We start from the raw sequence: 18,442 nt of genomic DNA on the forward strand, positions 1-18,442 counted from the left end.
ACTGGCAAATTTTTCAAAGTCTGGAGACATATTTCACTGTAACAATTAAGAATATAATAATATATAAGCTGCTATGCATTCTGAATTGCTAGACATCTTCCAATAGACAGGAAAACTACACCACACAGAATTATTTGACTTAAAATGTAAATACAATTGTTGTTGATAAAATATTCTTTAGTGTCATAAGTGTATCATCCTAAAACAAGATATAAAAGTAACAGGTTAACTGTTCTCTTTTGATATTTAATTACATATATTTATTTTTAATTCTATGCTATTTTTATATAGTTGCAAGGATAAAAGTTTTCATTTTCCTGATCAAAGAAAACCTAAAATACAATTTCACTACTATCTTTCATCTTTCATTTTCTAGTTGCACGTGACCTATATGTATATCCCAGTGGTTTTTTCCAATAATATTCAGTCCTTTCATAAAGACTAAACTTTATTTTTTTAAATGACCTTCGAAATTAGCATCTAAAATGAGCTCGGTTATTTCAAGGAACAACAAAAAAATGCCCTATGCCTTAAGCTGCTTCTAAGAGATGTTATATTACATGGATAAAAGTGTTAATTAGTACTTTGTTTCTACACTAGTCTTTTTTTGTATGATGTAAGTAGAGGTCATTTCCATGATACATATGATAAGAAGATTGAAACCAGACATATAGCTAGTTTAGAAATAACATGACAAAGTTAGAACATGCTTTGTTACTCTTCATTCTATGTTTCCTTTTCCTCAAAGGTTCCTAAATATAACATTGAAGGGGACACATGCAATGTAAAATTGATCTGGTGAATGCTAATAAAATGTTAAGAAGAGTAAAAAGGGGAAAATTACTAGGTTTGTCCTCATCCTTCTATGATTTATGAAGGAACGTACTGATTTCCTTTAGCCTAAAGAACTTCATTCTTGTTTGATATATTTGGAAAACATATTAATTTATACTACAGCATAGCATACAATATTATTTGTTTATTTATCAAGAGTACTTAACAAAAATGGAATTTTACAGATAGATATTAAGCTAAAGCCAATCTCTGTTATTTTGGTATATATAATAACATGCAGAAAACACAATAAGTGCAAACAATTTAAACATTATGGTAAATTCTATAGAAGCACATAAAAAATGTGGTAGATGCTCTATGGATTTTGCCCAATAGATATTGTCCTGTTCCCAATTTATGTTAAAAATTGAGGCCAATGTACTTAGGAAAAATGATCGTCCCTGTCACTCATGCCTGGTTATGTAACATAATCCTGGCTAAAGATGCTAAGATATGTAGTTTTCTATTCAAGGTTCTGAAAAACTATTTTATTATTGATAAACTTAATTATGGTGAGAAGAAGCAAAGTTTATTTTCCCTCTGTGAATTGGTCTATGGAAGATATAACTGGGGCTGCCTGTTTGCAATTGTCAGACCACCAAACTTAGTTTTAAAGTCAAAATAACAGATCAAAATATAAAAGTCCATGATTCTTCATGAGTGGGTTGTTTTGGGGCACTTAATTGGGGACGTGGACTTGCTGATCCAAGAAGGTGGCGCTGAGGCTAACTGGTGGGGGCTGCTCCTGAACAACTAATTCACAGAGTTTCTTTTGCTGACCCAAGGAGCTTGAGTTGAATTACTTTGTATTGAGCTTTACAGCACAGTCGTGTGCCCCTTGGGGCATTTATTAGCAAACCTGAACCTTTGTGACACATACTGGTACAAAGTACCCTAAGCATTTTCACTGGCATTACAATTTAACATACTTAAAAAAAATAATTTTATTAGGGGCTCATACAACTCTTATCACAATCCATACATACATCAATTGTGTAAAGCACATCCGTACATTCATTGCCCTCATCATTCTCAAAACATCTACTCTCCACTTAAGCCCCTGGCATCAGGTCCTCATTTTTCCCCTCCACCCCCCCCACCCCCTGCTCAGCCCTCCCTCTTGAGCCCCTGATAATTTATAAATTATTATCTTGTCATATCTTGCCCTGTCTGACATCTCCCTGCACTGTTGTCCGTCCCCCAGGGAGGAGGTCACATGTAGCACATGTAGATCCTTGTAATTAGTTCCCCCTTTCCAACCCACTCTCCCTCTACCCTCACAGTATCGCCACTCACACTACTGGTCCTGAAGGGATCATCAGCCCTGGATTCCCTGTGTTTCCAGTTCCTATCTGTACCAGTGTACATCCTCTGGTCTAGCCAGACTTGCAAGGTAGAATTTGGATCATGATAGTGGGGGATGGGAGGGAAATATTTAGGAACTAGAGGAAAGTTGTATTTTTCATCGTTGACTGGCTCATCTCCTCCCCAAGCCCCCTCTGCAAGGGGATCTCCCGTGGCCTACAAAAGGGCTTTGGGTCTCCGCAATGCACCACCCTCCCCTCATTCACTATGGTAAGATTTTAAATAAAAGCCTTTAATTATTAATTTTTCTGCAGAGTTTCTGAATAACCAGTTCAGTAGATATTAGAACCAAGAGAGGTCAAGTAGAGAAGGAAGATAGAGAACATTAAGACTACTCAAACCCTATAATATGAAGATATTAAAAATACAAGGAAACAAAGATAAAATAACTAAATATTTCACACTTGTGTTCACAAACTATGAAGTTGTTCTGAATGCGAGCAATCATTCAGGAACGTTGAGCTTCTACAAAGAGACTACTTAACAAGTAGAAACAGAATGACCCAATCTGAGATACTGCAGTGAATTAGATAGCCTTGTTTCCCCAAACTCTCCTAGACATAAGTGAGTGGACCAGGAGGATGCAAGGAAATATGTGCAATGAAGTAGATAGTCACCTGTATTTCTACCAAGTGTGCTTACAAATATTACTCAATTGCTTCCATCGTTATCAGGGGACACTTCATTTTAAATATATATATATGTATATATATGTGTGTGTGTATATATGTATATATATATATAACATTTGATGTTAGAAAGTATAAAACCATTTATATTTTCCTTTCTTTGTTGCATTCACCAGTAACCTGCTTTTATCAACTCTAACACTCCCATTCTGGACCAAATGGTACTTGTGCAATTATTGGAGGATGCAAACCCACTTCTCAATAAGCCTGGGATGCCTAGTATGGATCTTCCTCACTAATGCTATAATCATGTTGGGAAATTAACTCATTGGTAGAGTGAAGTCATATTTTGTCATCCAAATCAGGACACTTCTGTGAATAGAAAGAATGTGCTTATCATTTAACAAGAATTGCTGGTACTGATCAAGACTGTTTAAGTCCTTACAAAAACAGGCTGCCACATCTTTTGCCTCAAAGAAATTGGAAGATTTGAACTGCTGAGTTTTCAGTCAGCACCTTTAACCACTTTGCACCAGGACTCATGTCTCATTTCTAAGTGTTGAATTGGAAAATTAGTTAAGAATAAATTTTGAAGCTACCAAAAATGAAATGCTTTGGCCAAAACACAGGGAATCCAGGACAGATAAACCCTTCAGGACCAATAATGAGAGTAGCAATACCAGGAGGGGAAGGGGAAGTTGGGTGGGGGAGGGGGAACCAATCACAATGATCTGAATATAACCCCCTCCCAGTGGATGAGCAACAGAAAAGTGGGTGAAGGGAGACAGTGGTCAGTTAAGACATGAAAAAATATATCAAGGGTTCATGAGGGAAGAAGGGTGGGAAGGGGGGAAAATGAGCTGATACCAAGGGCTCAAGTCAAAAGAACATGTTTTGAAAATAATGATGGCAACATATGCACAAATGTGCTTGACATAATGAATGTATGTATGGATTGTGATAAGAGCTATGCAAGTCCCCAGTAAAATGATTTAAAGGAAAATAAAAAGAAATGCATAAAATTTGATATCTTAGACACCAGTGAGCTAAATCAAATGTGTATTAGTCATTTTGAGTAAGAAAATCATATGGTTTACTATGCTGGAAATAAAAATCATGAGGAATGGTGGTGCATTTATCATCAAAAAGGACATTCCTAGTCCATTTTGAAGTACAATGCTGTAATAGAATGATATCTGTATACTTGGATGGCAATACATTTATTAAGAATACTATTCAATTTAACTCACCAAACAATAAAGGAAATGATTTTTTAAAGATTGGACAATGGAGGGTAATAATTCTACCAGCATCTTCAGTCTGAAATTGATCAAGCATGCATTTATGATGCATTGTTAATTATTATTAGAATACAAAAGGTAATTTGTTGATGGAGATTCCATGACAGAACTTGACAAGACCAACCACTTCTTCATTGAAAATACCATTTCTCTTAACAACACACACAATTATTATACAAATGGACTTTGCAAGATGGAAAACAGAGAAATCAAATTAATGACATCTGTGGGATGACATGATGGAGAAGTTCAGTATCAGTAGCCAAATTGAGGCCAGGGACTGACTGAGGTACAGATCATTTCCTCATTTATAAGTACAGATTGAAGTTGAATATATATATATATATATACACACACATATATATATGTATATATATGAAGTTGAATATATATATTAAAGAGGCCCCTGCAAACTGACTGTGAGTATATACCAACTCAATTTTGAGAACATCTCAAGAACAAATTTGGCTCATTGAACACTAATGATACAAGACCTCCAAGCTGTGGTATTACATCAAAAAGCAAGGGAGCACACAGAGTCATTCAAAAAACAGGATATTAAGGGGGCAAAAAACCAATGTGGTCTGTAAAAGAGATTCAGAAACTTAGTCTTGAACATCAAACAATGCATTTCATTATGAAAATCTACTTCAAAATATATATTTAATATTTTGAAAAACAAAGCTGTCACATTGAGGATTAAAATACTCCTGACCAAGGCCATGGTATTTTCTATTGCTACATACCCATTGTGAAAGTTGGGCAATTTTGGAGTTGAGAGGATTAAGAGTGAAGAGGTGGAACCTAGTCTGTCACTCGGGTTATAGCCAATGAGGCCTCTGTGTGGGCATGGCCTTTCCCTGAGGATTCTGGGAAAACTCTGGGATTTCTTCCTTGGAGACAGAAGACACTGTCTCCCTGTGTTCACTCCCTTGGAGACTCTACTGAGAATGCTGACTACATGAGACGATACTCTACTGACAAAACAAATGGAACTACGCTAGTGCCCTGAGCTGGAGAAGCCACATGGACCCACCCTGATTCAACCAGACCTCTGAAGCTGGAAAAGCCTTGTAAAGACCTCTGACAGTGCTGAGATACTTACAATGCCACTGGATCTAAAGACTTTCTATCCACTAGCCTGTGATCTTCCTGCATTGGGCGTCGTTGCATATGTTTTATGAGTCTGAAGAGAACTTTATAGATTGGTATCAGACATATGGCTAATATAAAACTTATGGTCTTGGACTAGACTGGGTTGGGATGCTTTGTTTTGTTTTTTTTACTGCGGGAGGCCGCCTACCGTATTGCCCTGCAGGCCTTCAGCGCTGACACCCGCCTGCCGGAGCTCCAGGCTGAGGCCCAGCAGCAGTGTGGGTGGGATGTGGCCGACCTGGGGGGCTTCCGGCCCCTGTGCTCCAATCGGGTTGGGCTCCTACTGCCCTCAGCGCCCCCCTCAGGGACCAGGAGCCTCCAGAGACCCATTAGGGACTCCTGGAACTGGAGCCTGGCTAGACCCCTGAGGTCCACAGGCAGCCCGGCCTCCCTGGCCAGCAACTTGAAAATCAGCCAGTCACCCACCATGGCCCTCCTCACCCAGCCCACCAGGACCCCAGGGCCCAGCAAGCTCTGCCACCAGCCCGCAGCCAGCCTGCGGGGTGAGTCTGTTCCCATGGGCCACCAGGAGCCGCAGCAGGTCAGCTGGCCGCCCTCTGTGCAGACTGACCCTCCCCAGGAGCTGCCGGACTGTCCAGCCCCCCATGTGCCTGTGGTGGACCCTGGTCCAGGTCTCCCCCACCATTCAGCACCTCCAGAACCCAGAGCTCACTGTCTGGTGGAGTGCTCCGAGGTATTGAAGCACACCCCTCTCCTCCCACACCTGCCCAGTCTCTCTCCCCACCCACCCCGGAGCCCCCCAGGGATCCCAGCCAGGATAGAACACTGCTCTCAGGTCCAGGAGGTGACATGGCCTCTCAGAAAACCAGGCTGAAATCCCCTCCTCCCCAGGCCCCCCAAATGCCCTCTCCATCTTCTTCGTCTTCCCTCCCAAGCGCGACTCCTGAGTCGTCATCTTCCAGCCTGCTGCTTGTCCGCCAGAAGCTGGAGGCCCTGGGCGTGCCCGACCTGGCCACCTTCTGCGAGGACTTCCAGGTGCCAGGGTGCAGCGAGCTGAGCTGCCTGCAGGATGCCATCGACCGCTGCACCTTCACCGTTCTGCTGCTCACACAGAACTTTGACTGCCGCCTGAGCCTGCACCAGGTCACCCAGGCCCTGATGAGCAGCTTCGGTGAGCAAGGCTGGCAGGAATCCGTGGTGCCCTTCCAGCCCCTGGACACACTCTGGCTCACCTCCGACGTGTCCCTCCTGCTCCCCGGCCTCCTGCCCCTGGATGAGCACTCGGGATGCTTTCTTAATGTAAAATTAATCAATTACAAGAATCTAAGGATTGCCTCCTCCCTGGAGGATGGACAGCAGAGAAGAGGGTGAAGGGAAACATCGGACATGGTAACTTATGAAAAAACTATAATAATGTATGAACTATGAAGGATTCATGAGGGAGGGGGGAATGGGAAGGGAGGGGGAAAATGAGCAACTGATATTAGGGGCTAGAGTGGGAGGCAAATGTCTTGAGAATGATGAGGGCAACAAATGTGCATATGTGCTTGACACAATGGATGTATGTATGGATTGTGATGAGAATTGTACGAGCCCCCAATAAAATATTTTTTTTAAATGTAAAATTACCCCTTATATAAAATTCTCTGTTATACACATATGAGTTTCTATGGACTTGTTTCTCTAGTCTACCCAGACTAACACAGAGAAGAACTGATGTGTGTTAATTAAGGTGCTAGAGAATAATATTGAAAATACCATAAAATGCCAAAGAAAAACAGGTCTGTCTTGGAGGAAATACAGACAGATTTCTAATTGGAAGAAAGAATACTTTTGTCATGTTATCATGAGAGATTTGATGAGCTGTGGGATGATATCAAGAACATCATTAATGAAGAAAGAAAAGGTCATTAAAAAAGACAGGATAGAAAGAAACTATTTAAGTGAATTTCAGAAGAGACTCAGAACCATGCTCTGAATCTTGAGTAGCTAGAGCAAATCTAAGAAAGGATAAAGTCAAAGATGGAATGAAAATATCAACAGGCGCTCAAGAAAACAAAGCCAAATATTGTACTGGAATGTACAAAGATGTAGAGTTAGAAAACCACAGGTGAAGAACACATTCAGCATATCTGCAATGGGAAGAACTCAAGAAGCATGTCAAGCCTCAAGTTCAAATATTGAGAGATTCTCTTGACAAAATAATAGATGCTGCAGCAAGCGTCAAAGAAGATGGAAAGAATACACAGAGCCACATTAGTCATTTTGTACAGAGCCACTGTACAAACAAAATATAACAATTCAACATTCTACCATTATAAGAGCAAGAAGTGATGGTGCTGAAGGAAGAAGTTCAAGCTGCCCTCAAAGTATCAGCCACATACAGGGCGTTAGGAATTGATAAAATACCAATTATAATCCTTCAGAAACCTGAAGAACCACTGGATGCACTCACTCGTCCATGCCAGGAAATTTGGAAGAGAGTTACTTGGCCAACTGACTGGAAAAGATCCATATTTGTGCCCATTCCAAAAAAGATGACTGAGTAGAATGCTGCATTTTAGAAAAATACCATTTATTTCCCATTCAAGAAAATTTTGCTGAAGATCATCTAATAACTATCACAGCATTACATTGATGGGAGCTGCCAGAGGTTCAGGTCAAATTCAGAGGAGGACATGGAACAAGGATTTCACTACAGTGCTGATGTCAGATGAATGTCGGCTCAAAGCAGAGAATACCAGAAAAATGTTGACTTGTATTTTACTTACTCTGCCAAGGCATTCAACTGGGTGGATCATAGCAAACTATGGATAATCTTGAGATCAAAGGGAATTCCAAAACACTTTGTTGTGTTCATGTGGAACTTGTATATGAATAAAGAAGTACTTGCACAAATGGAACAAGTGAATAATGCATGTTTTAAAGTCAGGAATTATGTGCATCAGGGTTGTATCCTTTCACCATACGTATGTTGAGCAAACAATCAGAGAAGCTGACTTTTATGAAGACGAATGTGGTTTCAGGTTTAGAGGAATTCTTATTAACTATGTGTGATAGGCAGATGAAACATCTTGTTTTCTGAAAGCAAGGACTTGAAGCATTTTCTAATGAAGATTAAGGATGGCAGTCTTCAGTATGGATTGCAACTTAATGTAAAGAAGACCAAAAATAATCCCAAATGGTTCAAAGGTAATATCATGATAAATAGAGAAAATGTTGAAGTTGTCAAGGATTTTGTCTTACTTGGATACAAAATCTATGCTCATTAAAGCAGCAAAGACCCTAAACAGAAGCTGCATTAGGTAAATAGACTGCACAAGACATCCTCAGAGTATTGGAAATCAAAGATGTTACTTAGAGAACTAAGGTGTACCAACCCCAAATCATGATATTTTCAATTGCCTCCTTTGTGTGTGAAAGTTGGGCTTTGGATACGAAAAACCATAGAACAATGGATGTATTTGAATCGTGGTGCTGGAGAAGGATTTTGAAAGTACCATGAACTGCTGAAAGGACAAGCCAATCTGTATTGGAAGAAATAAGGCCAGAGTTCTCCTTAGTGGAAAGAATAGCAAGACTTCCTCTTATATTCTTTGGACATGCTTTCATAAGAGATCAGTCCCTGGAAAGGAAATCATATTTGGTAAAAAGAGGGGCACCAGACAAGAGGGAGGCCCTCAGTGAGATGGTTTTTATCATGCACCTGCAACAACGGGAATGACTGTAAGAATGGTAAAGTAGGGCAGTCTGTCGTTCGGTTGTGCATAAAGCAGCTGTTGGTTGGAATTGACTTGATGGCACCTAACAACAACAAAAACAACGTCATGAGATACTAGTCCCTGAATGAGGATATCAGGCTTTGTAAAACAGAGAAAAAGAGCAAGATCTTTGATCAAATGGATTATCATAGAGTTTGCACCAATATGCTCAAAGAAAAAAAAATATATATATATATTAGGGAGGTAAATGTTCGAGGAACATTTTGTTCTTTTGCACATAGCATCATTATGAGTTGGAACTGCCTTGAGGGCACCTTACAACAATAGCAACAAGTGATAAAGTATTTTTTCAGGAAATTTACATATACGTTAGAATAAGTGCCATTGATAACATTCAGAAAGAGGAAGAGGTTGTTTTTAATAGACCTTGAAGAAATTCTTCTGGAGGTAGAGAATGAAATAAATATTCTTTTGTGGAAACAAAATAAAGTTTGGGTAAAGGAATCCAGGAATCTTTTATAACTAATTTAAAGTATAACTAGAAATAAATATCACCTTCATCATAATGTACAATTGGGTATTGATTTATGTTCTTTACAAGACATTTTGCTGCGATTTGATGTGTATACACTTACATGATTAACTTTGAAAGGTAAATAAGTTATATTTATTCTTTAATGAGAAATAAATTAGATTGAGGAAGATCAGACATCTATCCAAAATTACACAACTTTAGCATTGAGGCAAAAAAGAACAAATCCAAACAAATGAAAAATCTTCTAACACTTCAAATCCAGTGCTCTTTCAAATACGTAGCCTCATTTCTATGGTAATTAGGAAATATTCAATATTAAAAAGAATTAAATACATACAAACAATCAAAAAGTCGATTTAAAGTCGATTCCAATTTATAGTGATCGTATATGAGAGAAGTGTCATAGAGTCTCCCTTCGAATCGCTGGTTCATTTGAACCACTAATCTTTCAGATAGTAACAATCACACACTCAACTACTCCACCATTAGGACTTTTGGTAGCTGGAAACATTGTGGAAATAATTTCACAGCTGTCAAGCATCTGAGAAAGAAAAATGAGGAATTCATGAAAAGAAACCAATCAAATTGTCAGAAATAGATATGGATGTGAGTCAGAGTAAAGTATTTGAGGCCAGAGAAGGCCAAAGATAGAGATTGATTTTTCCATGATTTGAGTATTAAACTTGTAATGACAAAAACTTTACAGAAAATGGTGGGCATAGAGGATCAGGATATATTCAATTCTCTATTTAAATGAAGATGAATTGAGGATGAGGCCATTTTATGTGAGAAATATTGTGCTCTAGTGGACCTGAGTTTAGACAGGTATTTCCCCCAGTTCATTATTGAATCTGACAGACTTTACACAGATCGCATGCTACTAGGAATTGAAAAGGAGTTAATAGCTACTTGCCCATTTTTCCCTCATAGATTTTATTTTTTAACTTAGTGTATTCACATACTGGACTCTGGAAAAAATCCACTCTGTTTTCGAATATTATCAGTTGAAAGAGTTTATGACACAGACTGTGACTAGGAAAGCACATGATACAGAAAAATAAAAGCCTGTGCATAAGCAGACAAGCACATCAGAAAAACATTCTGATGAATTTGTTACAATGTAATGGCACATTATGCATGTTTATTATGCATATTATGCCCATTAAACTGGGCAGCTGATGAGTGGACCCCAAGAAGCCTTTATTTTCAGATGTACAAGGAAAATTAGGATATTTCTTGCATGAGCAATTTTGTGCTTCATTACTCTTAATTGTGTGTTTAAACTTTGTTCTGTGTTAAACTATTATGTGTTAAGGGAAACTAAGAAAACGAGTCATATGTGAGATCTTAGAGAAACACACACACACACACACACATACACACCTTCTGAGCAAGAGATCTAGAGATCTAGGACTTGACAGATTAACACCTTGAAAAACCAAGCTCATATAGTGAAATTAACTTAATGGCTAGCATATAGGTAATTTTTTTATTACACAAAAGAATAGCTTAAATAAATAACAATGTGCCAAGGTCAATAATAAGGCAAAGTGGTATAAATCAACTCAAGAGGGAATTTAATCAACTTTTAGAAAAGAAAAAAAAAATCAGAGAACTGAATTGATATTTAGACTATAAAAATATCTAAATCGAGTCAATATTTTATCAAAATAATCTATGTAGTGAAAGCATTTTTTGCTGTTACTAAAATTAAAAAAATATTTTATATCTTTACTAAGTTAACTCAGTTCTTCACTTTCTCAATCTATCTTAAGTTTTTAAGATACTTGATGTGGTTCTCAATATATTCTATGTTTTTTGCTTGTTTGTTTGTTTATTCGTGTTGGGTTTTTGGCTGATGTGTTATATCATTGGGGGTCACCCTCTTGAATTTTGGTTATATGTTTTTTGTTTTGTTTTTTCTTTTTTTGAGAATATGAAACCCAGAATTGATGAAGCTATAGAGATAGCAAGTAGAATAAGGGTTTTGGCGATGGGGGTGCTCGTGGCGGGGCGAGAGGAGGAGTATGGTGGCAGTGGTGGTGGTGGAGACGTGGTGGTGGTGGTGGTGGTAAAAAGGAGCTGATGTCAAGAATTCAGGAAGAAAAAAATGTTTGGAAACTGATTGTGGTAGCAATTGTGCAATACTGCTCAGTGTGATTGAAATATGGAATGATATGATATATGTATTACCTCCCAATTGGAAAAGAGAGAGAGAGAGAATTAAACTATGTGACATAGGAAAAAAGATACTATAATTTTACATTTTATTCTAAAACCTAAAAAATTGTTAGATTATTATTAGCTATCTAAGATGAATTCTGCTTGCTGCAAGTGAGGAGGACTTCAAGACTTGCTGACAAAGATTACAGATTGAAACCTTAAATACAGAATACACTTCAATCTAAAGAATATCATAATCCTTACAACTGAACCAATAGGTAGCATCATGATAAATGGAGAAAAGGTTGAAGTTGCAAGGATTTTGTCTCGCTTGCAACTGTAATCCATGTTCATGGAACCAGCAGTCCAATGATTAAAAGATACACTGCATCGAGTATATCTGTTGTACAAGACCTTATATCAAAAAGTAATATGTTACTTTGAGGACTAAGGTGAACCTGAACAAGGCATTTTCAATTACCTCCATGTATGTGTAATTTGAACGCTGAGTACAGAAGACTGAAGAAGCATGGGTTCATTTGAATTGCTTTGCTGGAGAAGAATGTTCAAAGTACCTTGGGCTGCCAAAAGGATGAACAAATTTCTCTTGGAAGAAGTAAAACCAGAGTTTCCTTAGACGGAAGGATGGCCAGACTTCAACTTACATATTTTTAAAATATTTTCAGGCGAGACTAGTTCCCGGAGAAGGACATCTTACAGTAAAAGAACATCTTTGAGATGAATTGACACCGGGGCCGGTACAATGAGCTCACACATAGGAACAGTTGTGAAGTTGGTGCAGGACCACCCAGTGTTTCCTTCTGCTGTGCCTAGGGTCTGAACTAATAATTCATTGTCACCTAACAACAACAACATCAAATGAATTAATATAACAATGAAGGGGATATAAATCAATAGGGGTTATAAACCACAGGGGGTATAAACCAATCCTCAGCTCCAAAGATAGAAGAATGGGGTTCTCTGCTCTTTGTAAGATTTTAAATTTTTGAAACCCTCTATAAGATTGACAAGAATCCAGTAGACTCATTTATGATGTTTTGTTATTGCTGTTGTTTTATGTTTTCCCCTTAAGGAGCCCTGGTAGATTTCTAGGTTAAGATGTGGACTCACTGCAAAGTGAAAGGTAGCAGTAAGACTCCACTAGATACTCCTGGAGGTAAGATGAGTCAATCTGCTCACCAAGTTCAGCACAATGTTCTGGCCCAGGTCCATTCACAGCTGCGGAGCACTTTGAGGAAAGTTCAAGGGAGTTCCTTTTAGAACAGACTCACCGCCTTCAGGGTCACCACCTGGGAACACTGTAATACAGTTCTACTATGTGCTATAGGAACTCTATGAATCTCAATAGGTGATAAATAATTAATAACCTGCTCTTTGACTCTGGAGGGATTGATAGGGCGTTCTATTCCCTTAAACAGATTCAGTCTAGAAACCCACAGGGGGTTGTTATGGATCAGCATTGACTTAATAGCAGTGGGTTTGGTTTGGTTTGGAGCTATGCATAACGTTTTCAGTGTCACTCGACTTCAAATTGGGCCGCCTAAGTCCTTCTTCGTTACCTGTTCTTAGTCTGGAAGGTTTCAACTTATTCACTTTGGGTGGCCCTGATGGCATTTGAAAGGCCAGTGACTTAATTTCAAGCATCATAGTAACACACAAGCCACCACAGTATGACAAACTGGCAGAGAAAATGGTAGTACCATAATACCATGGACTGCTAATAGGACAAACCAATCTGTCTTAGAAGACATATGCTGTGTTTGTCTGGGGTGACTAGAGAAACAACTCCAGAGAGACACTCATATGTGTACAAGAAAGAGCTTTATATCTGAGAGTATTTGACTATGGAGAAAGCATCTGAGCCCAGTCCAGATAAAATCTGAAGTCCAATATTAGCCCATATGTCCGATATAATCTATAAAGTCCTCTTCAGACTCATGAAACACATGAAATGGTGCCAAATGCAGAAAGATCACAGTCCAGTGGGTTGGAAGTCTTGTGGATCCAGTAACATTGTAAGCATCTCAGTGCTGGCAGGGGTCTCCACATGGCTTCCCCGGCTCCAGAGTGTCTGGATCCACCAGTCTCTCTCCATGTGTCTTCTCCACAGGGATGTCTCACAGGGAGTTAGCCTGTATCCTGCCCCCAACTAGCTATTATATCTCCTTAGCGCCTCCAAATGAGGACATCAAGCTGTGATATGCTTGACGGGCTAAATTCAACCCCTTCACTCTTAAGCCTCAAATTGACAACAGATTGTGCAACGACCACATATGGCCAGAGTGCTCCTTAGAGACAAGAATGACAACATTTTGTTTGACATACTTTGGACATATTAGCAGGAGAGAGTAGTCTGTGGAGAAGGACACCATGCTTGATTAAGTGGAAGGGCAGTGAAAAAAAGAAGACCCCCAAAAGATGGTTTGACAGTATGGCTGTGACAATGGGCTCACACATGGAAAGAATTGTAAGGATGGTTCAGGACCATGTAATGGTTTGTTTTGCTGAACAAGGGGTCTCTATGGCTTGTAACCAACTCAAAGGTGCCTAACAACAACAACAACAACAACAACAACAACAACCGTCTACTCCTAATAAATTCATTGGTATCAACTTTTTAATTCTATATTTCCCTAATGGATATATACAGAGAAAGCAGGCACAATATACCATGCTTTTATTAAAAAACAAAACAAAAATCATCTCTTGTGTTTGTGATAATCTTATGGAATTGATATTCTTTCATAAGATTCTTATTTGAGATGGTTTTGAACACTGGGAGAATGGAGTCATGTAAAATCTAGGAGACTCTTTTAAAAGGAAAGTTATAGTGGAGATCTATACATTAAAATATTCTTTGGATTATCCATGTGAAATTTCTATTTAAAGCAATTTCAAAGTTTTGTTTTCAAAATCTTGTTTTATATGAATCAATCTTTGTATTAGGCTGGGTTGACTAGAGAAACAAATCCAGAGGTACATGTGTAAGACAGAGCTTTATATGAAGAAGTAGTTGTATAGCAAGAAAACATCCCAGCCCAGCCAAAATCAATTCCTTAAAATAGATACTAGTCCATAAATCCCTCTTCAGAATCACAAATCCACATGCAATGATGCACAATTCATGAAGAACCCAGGCCAGTGCGTACAAAGAAGTGTGGTTCTGAGGTTGGTGGAAACATCACAGGGCTCCAGTTGCTCTCACGATGTCCAGCAAGCAGGTAAGTCAAGGCAGAGAGAAAGGTGTGGGAGTTCCCCGGACCCTACTTATGAGAAGGTTATATCCACAAGCAGGAATCATCAGGCTGAGATTGACAGCATGGATATCACCCACACCCTTTTATATATAATCAATTTGACATAAAGTTATTTAACTACCACAATTTCTAATTCATTTTGCTTTTCTGTTATAAGCTTTCAGTTATAATAAATCCAAAGAGAATGGTAGAGAAAACCATTATCTATAAGCTGTCATGATATAACTTATATATTGCTAAATTAATTAAGAATAATTTCTACTTTACATTATAATGTATACTATTTGTTTGAATTAATTTGTTAATGTTCAATTATTTTGTTAATGTACAACACTTAAAATATTTTTGGTTTGTCTATAAGCTTTTCCCTGTAGAGGACCAGAAATTTTATGTCTACCCTCATATCCAACTGTCTAATACTTAAGTAGTTATTTTAGCAAGAGGATTATCTACATTCAATAAAATTACCAGAACGCCAATTCTACGGCTGTAATCAAATCATGTTATTCATTACTTAAAAAAAATAAGAACAGTGTGCAAATTTAGCCATCTTCTTTTTGCTTCTTTTGTGAACATATGCCCAAGAAATACTAGCATGTTAGAATAGGAATTCCAAATAAATATACCTTCATCATTTTAATTTATTAGGTTTAAGCTTGTTAAAATTTAAGTGGAAATTTTCAATCAATCCTCAATTACAATAAAAAGCGTGTGATCTATACTTTGTTTCAGTGGAAGAAATTTCACCAGAAAAGTCACAATGAAGGTCTTCCTGGAATCTACGGTCTACAATTACACAACTGTCTAACTGATATGGTTGTAAATTATATAGAGATACAAAAAGAAACAAGATAGACTATGTAAATCAATGGTTAGCCTTTCTTCCAGTTTATCCAAAGATACTTGCAGCCTTCCACAAAAATATCTGTTCATTGTGAAAAAGGAATTAATCAGCCTTTGGGAGAATTAACAGAAAATAGCTCTGAATGGATACTAATTCCTGGATATTCAAAATGTTTGAAGACCCACCATTCAGAGTGGAAGCATATGGAGGTCAAGTTATTAATGGAGTCTCAATTCAGTTTCAACTCACAGTGGATGCAGTGGGTCTTTAGATCCATTCTGTAGTAAAATCCCCAGGTCTAGAATGCATTAGTAGAATAGACATACTTAAACCACTGAAGAACCCCCATATTTAATCCCTGAAAGGTAGAATGTGAGCTATTTTGGTAGGAAAAGCCTAGTGACCACTCACCACACGATTTCTCAGTGTCTGTGTCAATTTCATACTCTTCAGGTCTGGAGGTCTTGGTTCCAAAGGGAGAAACACTCCCACCTGGAGACACAGCACTGATTCCATTGAAATGGAAGTTAGGAATTACTTCTATCGATGGTGAATTTTCATGCATCTGGATCAATAGGCAAAGAAGGATTTTGCTGTAGTGAGTCTTGTGATTGATCCCTATTGCCAAAGATAATTTAGATTTGTATTGAATACTGTACATGAAGAAAAATAGTTCTGGAGTCCAGGCGACTCCTCAGGTTGTCTCTTAGACCTATCATGTCCTGTGATTAAGGTTAAAGATAAACTAAAGCACCCTAAACTGAAATAACTACTAATATCACAAACTCTTCAGACGTGAAGATTTGGGTCATGCCATCAGACAAAGAACTAATACCAGCCAGTTTACTTGCTGAAGGGAAAGGAAATACAGAATGGGTAGTGCAAGATCTTAGTGACAGCTATAGACATGTGACTAGCTGCAGAAATAAGGACTGTGACTGTTGGGAGTACATACAAATTCCTATTTGTATGTAAGCATCAAATATACTTGCTTTGTTTACTTGTAAAATATGGAATGGAAATGAATTTAGCGTGTTCTCAGTTATATAATTGTATCATGTTAGGTGCATGGTTTTTTAATTGTCCTTGTTTGGAGATTATGTGCAGTTAAAGAGTTGTGTATATGTCTCAATTTGATGAGAGTTGGTCTGTGATGGTTAGATTTTATGTCAAGTCAATGTATCAATGTAAATGTAGAGTTAGAGCCCAATTAATCATGTTGCAGTCTGATGACACTTTGGGAATGTGGTCTTTTGCATCAGAGAGACCTTTTGCATCAGAGAACCAAGTTTTCTGATAAGTTTCACCTTCCTGCATCTTGTTCACAGTCCCGGCAGCTACATGAATCAGGAGAAGCATCCAGCTTTTACATCTGACCTACAGACTTGAATTGAACTTACCTACTTCTATAACTATGCAAGCCATTTCTTAATATAAATCTCTCTGTATATACGTACATTTACAAATGTTATCAGTTTTGCTTCTCTATAGAACCCAACCTGACATAACATTCCAACAGTTGCAGAGCTTTGATTTTTGCTAATGCATTCAGTGAGCTTGTAATTCTTCCTCCAGTCACTTTGATCTTGAACATTCACCACCTTGTGAAATAATTGAATGCCAACAAATTCCTTTTGGTACAATTACTCTGTGCATTCCTTATGTCTTTTGACATTTTCTGCATCTTTTGATATTTTGACCAGAGAACAATTCAATATTGCAACTCAAGATTTTAGATTTTCACAAGATTTTAGCTTAAAAATAATGATGTTCATTAATTTCTCAGCATTTTGTATAGCTTCTAGTTTTCTTAGGATCATACTTAATATATTTCACATTCTATTAAATGATGTTTTGATGTAATTTCTTCTTATTTTCAGTGATGTTCCATCAGTAAGCAAAGGTTTCAAAAGCTTTGTTCCATCCAAGTCATTAAGATTGACTTTATCTTGGCGAGGGAACTTTCTCTAGTCTTTATTTTGAGGGGCTTATTTTCCAGAGTTATTGTGGTAGTTACATAATTTCATGTTAACTTGATCAATAAGTGTTGGGGTGGAGTCTGTCAATCAAGTCACAGCTTGATTATGCCTTCTTGTGGGCATGGCCTTCTCATGAGGATTCTGGGAATTTCATCTCTCTTTCTACTTCCCCTCCCTGTTGACAAGCCGTACTCAGGGACCTGGAGGATCATGTGGAGTCCTGCACCAGTGCTGAAATGTTTCCATCACCATTGGATCCACAAGACTCTGCCCCCACTGGCCTGTGATCCTCCTGCATTTTGCATTATTGCATGTGACTGTGTGATTCTGAAGTGGGACCTGTGGAGTAGTGTCAGACTTATGGGCTAATATTGGATTTATGGACTTTTTGTTAGTCTGGGTAGACTAGAGAAACAAATTCATAGACACTCATATGTGTATAAGAAAGAGGTTTATGTGTAAGTGCAATGGCATATTGAGAAAACATCCCAGCCCAGTCCAGATCAAGTTCAGAAGTCTGATATTGCCCATATGCCCAATATCAATTGTGGTAGTTACAAAATCTGGTGTCAACTTGAGAGGATTATGAGTGAAGGGGTGGCATCTTGCCTGTCAATCAAGATATAACCAATGAGGCCTCTCTGTGGGCATGGCCTTCTCCTAAGAATTATGGGAA

At 38.2% G+C, this 18,442-nt stretch overlaps 1 protein-coding gene across 1 annotated transcript in view; it reads left to right on the forward strand.

Moving 5' to 3' along the window:
• LOC115873309 (TIR domain-containing adapter molecule 1-like) overlaps nucleotides 1-17,163 on the forward strand; it is an 82,306-nt gene extending 65,143 nt beyond the window's left edge. Inside the window, 3 exon segments of the mRNA XM_030888567.1 lie at nucleotides 5,424-5,979; nucleotides 5,982-6,544; nucleotides 17,116-17,163. Coding sequence (XP_030744427.1) covers nucleotides 5,424-5,979; nucleotides 5,982-6,544; nucleotides 17,116-17,163 — 1,167 coding nt within the window.
• Nucleotides 17,164-18,442: the final 1,279 nt, after the last annotated feature.

Source organism: Echinops telfairi, unplaced genomic scaffold, assembly GCF_000313985.2.
Source record: "Echinops telfairi isolate 266 unplaced genomic scaffold, ASM31398v2 ScPeMD7_7468;HRSCAF=8506_0, whole genome shotgun sequence".
Taxonomy (NCBI): Eukaryota; Metazoa; Chordata; class Mammalia; order Afrosoricida; family Tenrecidae; genus Echinops; species Echinops telfairi.